Here is a 4,450-nt window from a genome sequence, read left to right as displayed (position 1 = left end):
CCATAAAGAACAAGGAAAACTTAGAAACATCTAAGAGGACTGTTCCACAACTATCTTTAGTTCTGCTCTGCTTTATTTATTTTTTTCTATTGGATTTCAGGTATAAAACTATATACTAAAAGAGATGAATTTTTAAAATGTAACAGCTACTGAAATTTGCTTCAAAAAACGCAGTGGGGGCAAGCCTGGGTGTTGAGGTGCTTTAAAGCAAGGTTGGTCATGATTTGATTTTTTTTTTTTTAGGTACAGGGGACACGAGGGGGAGGGGCTCTTTAAACCATTCTCCCTATTTTTGTTTCTATGATGGACATTTTTAATAACAAAAAATTAAGAAAGAAAAAAATTGGGGGAATAAAATTAAGCAATAGTTTTCTCCACAAATGTCTTCCTCTCACTTCCCCAGCTGGGGAAATGAAGGTGGCATCTCTTCCCTGGGGCACTGCAGGGCATCCGTTCTAATGCAACCTAAGGTCCTTACTGCTGTCTACACAGCCTGAATTTCAATGAGTCACAACAATAATGTTTAGTTACATGAAATTCTGAGCCTCTAAAGATCTTAAAGAACTTATAGCTATTGTATCATTAACTTTAAAATGTTACTTCCTATAATAACTGTGTTATCACTGGAACTGAAGAAAAGATAGTAAGTTTAGCAAATTTACAGTCAAATGAACCCAGGGCCTACCTTGTTTTTGTTTAGTAACAGTATCTAGAACTCTTAAAATTATCTATACAACATAACCAGTGAAATAAATACTTCTAAACGGATATTCACAGTTCAAAGGAAAAGATGAGGCACAGATGTCCCCAGCCAGGCCTTGTCACTTACCAATATACCTGCTACCACAGAAGCCACAGCATTTCTTCTCTCACTCCAGTCAATACATTCACATTCTGGCCAACGGAAATTATCTAGGAAGCCTGCCATTTTCACCCCTTAAGCATGGATTTTTCATTAAATACTGTATCCTACAAATAAAAAGACAAAAAAAGAAAAATCTATCTAAGGAAATGTTTTTAAGAAGTGACATACTTACTCCTCTTATAAAGCTTTAAACACAGATTTACTTTAGGTCCGAATCTACTATAGTGAAGAAGAAACATTCAGCATTTCAATGACTATTTATTGAGACGTACATAGGCCTGTACTAGGACACAAAAGGGAGCTTCCTGTTTCCTAAATGAGCACGGTGGTTTTGAAACATGTCTGCAAATTTTGAGAGGTGGATCTATGTCCCTCCCCTTGAATTTGGGCCAACAATAAAGACTGGTTGACCTATAAAGTAGAAGTGATGCTGTGTAACCTCTGCTACACAACTTCTAAGACTAGATCATAGAAAACAATGAAGCTTGTAGCTGGTTCTCTGGAACACTACTACTAGAGTCGTGAGCTGCTATGTGAAAAATCCAAGGCCACAATGCTGTGAGGAGACCATGTACAGGTGTTCTGGCCCACAGTTCCAGGTGAGGTCTCAGCCAACTGCTAACATCAACTGCCAGATCTGTGAGTAGACACTGCTAGCTGATTGCTATACCAGCTGCAGGATTATCCCCAGACTTTAAGGCTTCCCTGGCGAGGCCCCAGATGTATGGAGCAGAGACACATCATCCTGCATATGCCCTTTTCAAATTCCTGACCCCTAGAAACCAGAACAAAAAGTAACATTCTTCAGATGAAGATAACTGAATCCTGAGTGTCTTTAATGTATAACCCACAATGTCCAGTATATAGTAAAAAATTACTAGACATTCACAGAAGAAGGAAAAAATGTGATCTGTTTTAAGCTGGGGTAAATATGAAAGACTATTTTTTATTTTCTTCTCTTTATTTAAAAGACAACTATTTAAGCAAAAATTATAACACTGTATAGGATGTCCACAAAAATAAACATTTCTAAATAGTATGTCAGTTACATTTTCAAATAAAATGTTTAAATATGGACTTAGGTGAAATGTCTCTAAATTTAAAGTAATGGGTCCAATTGTTAATCTGGAAAAAACAAAACAAAACAATAAATATACTACAGAAGATCCAAACACTGGAGACACAGACTGGGAAACAATATTTGCAAAATAAATATCTGACAAAGGACTTGTATCTAAAATAGAGAAAGAACTCCTAAACATTAATAATAAAAAGATAAACAAAATACAGGCAATATAAAGTGTGCAGGACTTGAACACACTTGAAAAGGGCAAAAGAATTAAGAAGACAATTAACTACCAAAAGCACATACAAAGGTATTCAACATTATTAGTCATCAGAGAAACGCAAATTAATGATTAGCATAAATCCACTAGAACAGCTAAAATTAAAAAGACGGACAATACTAAATGTTGGTGAGGTTGTACAACAACTGGAAATCTCATACATTTTTTTTTGTAGTAATTTCTTATAAAGTTGAAAATAAACCTCCCTGAGCCGGGCCGAGTGGCTTGCTGGTTAAGAGTTGGCTTAGGAACGCAAGCTCTGAGCAGCAGGGCCCCAGTCCGGATCCCACATGAGGGCCAGTAATGCTGTGCCCTCTACAGCTAAGATGCTGAACAAAAGCTCGACCTAGAGCTGAGCTGCCATGAGTCACCGGCGACTCCGTAGGCTACAGTGGGGCTGCAGTGGGCTGCTGTGAGCCACCGTGAGCAGCCATCCAATGGCCAGAGAGCAACTGCCTCAGCAGGGAAGAGCGCAATGATCAGAATACCAACATGGGCCAGAGAAGCAATGTCCCCCACAACTGGACTGAAGAACAAAAGGATAGCAACTTGTCTGTTTCCCTTCCCCAATTCCCCAATGCTGTTCCCTCCCCCAATTCCCCAATAAAATCTTAAGATTAAAAAATCTTAAAAATCTTTAAAAAAAGAAAGAAAAAGAAAATAAACCTCCCTATAACCCAGCAATTCCATTCCTAGGTATTTACCAAGGGAAGTAAAAACACATGTCCAAACACACAAAAAGACTTGTACAAGAAAGTTTATAGCGGTTTTATTCATAATAGCCCCAAACTGAAACAACCTAAATGTACATCAACAGAAGACTGGATAAATAAATGATGATCAATTTATACAATGGAATACTATTCAGCAACAAAAAAAGAATTAACTAATACATATAATCACACAGAAAAAAAATCTCAAAAACACAATTTAAGTGAAAGACAGATACAAAAGAGTATATAATGTGATTCCATTTAAATGAAGCTTAAGAAGAAGCAAAGCTAATCAATGGTCCAGAAATCAGAACAGTGGTTGCCAAAGGGAACTTTTGGGGGGTGATGGAAATTTTCTATATTTTGATTGGGATAGTGGTTATGCAAGTAGATATATTTATCAAAGTCATTCAAGTGTACACTTAAGATCTGTCTATTTTTCAGGATGTAAATTTTACCCACAAAAAGTTTTAAAAATGTTTTCACCATTTAGATATGCTTTAGTTTTCACAAAAGTCTTACTCTATGCATTATGAGCACATTTTATCAAGATATTCTGCAGACATGGTAATGAACTGTTATCAGAGATTAAAATTAACTAGTTAAAAGCAAGTATAGGGAAGGTCAACGTGAATTTAAGACAATGTCTGAAGGTTAAAGTCTTATTTCCTCTTATAAAATTTATTTCCCATATATTAACATTATAGTTTAATAAGCAAAAAATATATAGTTATTTCCACACTGTGATTTATGAAATGTCATGGTCTTCTCCCTCCTGGGGCTTAAGTTGGTGGGTAAGGATGGGGCGAGGCAGAGAAACATCAAAGTAATACAAATAATTCCTATGAAGGAAATGCACAGGATCCTAATAGAGAATAAAGGGGAGACCTGCTTTAGAATGGGTGGTCAGGAGAAGCCTCTCCGAAGAGGTAACATTTGCTAAAATTTTAAAACATACTGAAATTTAAAAGCTGGGTGAAGTTAATTAGATTAAGGAGAAGCAAAAGGGGTAAAGCAAGGAGGGTAAATTATATACAAAGCTCATAAGGCCTGTTGGTACCAACAAGGAAGAGTTAGCTGGAACCAGAGAATCAGGGTATCATTAATTTAGTGGACCAAGTGGCTTGGAATAAGTTTGGAGACAAACAGGTAAGGGCCAGATCATATTGCAGATGACCATGGTGGACCTTATGAAGGATTTGGGGTTCCACCATGGTTTGTAATGAGAAATCAACTGAAGATCTTTACGGGGAAAAGGAGCTGAGGCACCAAGAGCCCATTCACTATGGTCAACGTTTAGGAGAGGAAAGTGAGGGGAAAAGGCTGGTATATTAAGAGCTAACACTCTCACCTGAGAAGACTGGCTTTCCTGAGAGTTTTTTTTGCTTGTTTGTTTGTTTGTTTTTAAAGATTTTTATTGGGGAATTTGGGGATGGGAACAGTGCTGGGGAATTGGGGGAAGAGGAACAGACAAGTTGCTGTCCTTTTGTTCTTCAGTCTAGTTGTGGAGGACGTTGCTTCACTGG

The 4,450-nt window shown here is 37.3% G+C and overlaps 1 protein-coding gene across 1 annotated transcript in view; it reads right to left on the bottom strand.

The window, feature by feature from the left end:
• TMEM50B (transmembrane protein 50B) overlaps window positions 1–4,450 on the bottom strand; it is a 34,527-nt gene that overhangs the window by 17,374 nt on the left and 12,703 nt on the right. The window contains exon 2 of the mRNA XM_019626946.1: window positions 830–969. Within this exon, the coding sequence (XP_019482491.1) occupies window positions 830–928 (99 nt within the window). The 5' untranslated portion in view covers window positions 929–969. The remainder of the gene's footprint in view (window positions 1–829; window positions 970–4,450) is intronic.

The sequence above is a fragment of the Hipposideros armiger genome, unplaced genomic scaffold (genome assembly GCF_001890085.2).
Source record: "Hipposideros armiger isolate ML-2016 unplaced genomic scaffold, ASM189008v1 scaffold_695, whole genome shotgun sequence".
NCBI classification, from domain to species: domain Eukaryota; kingdom Metazoa; phylum Chordata; class Mammalia; order Chiroptera; family Hipposideridae; genus Hipposideros; species Hipposideros armiger.
This window is presented reverse-complemented; position numbering and strand designations above follow the sequence as displayed.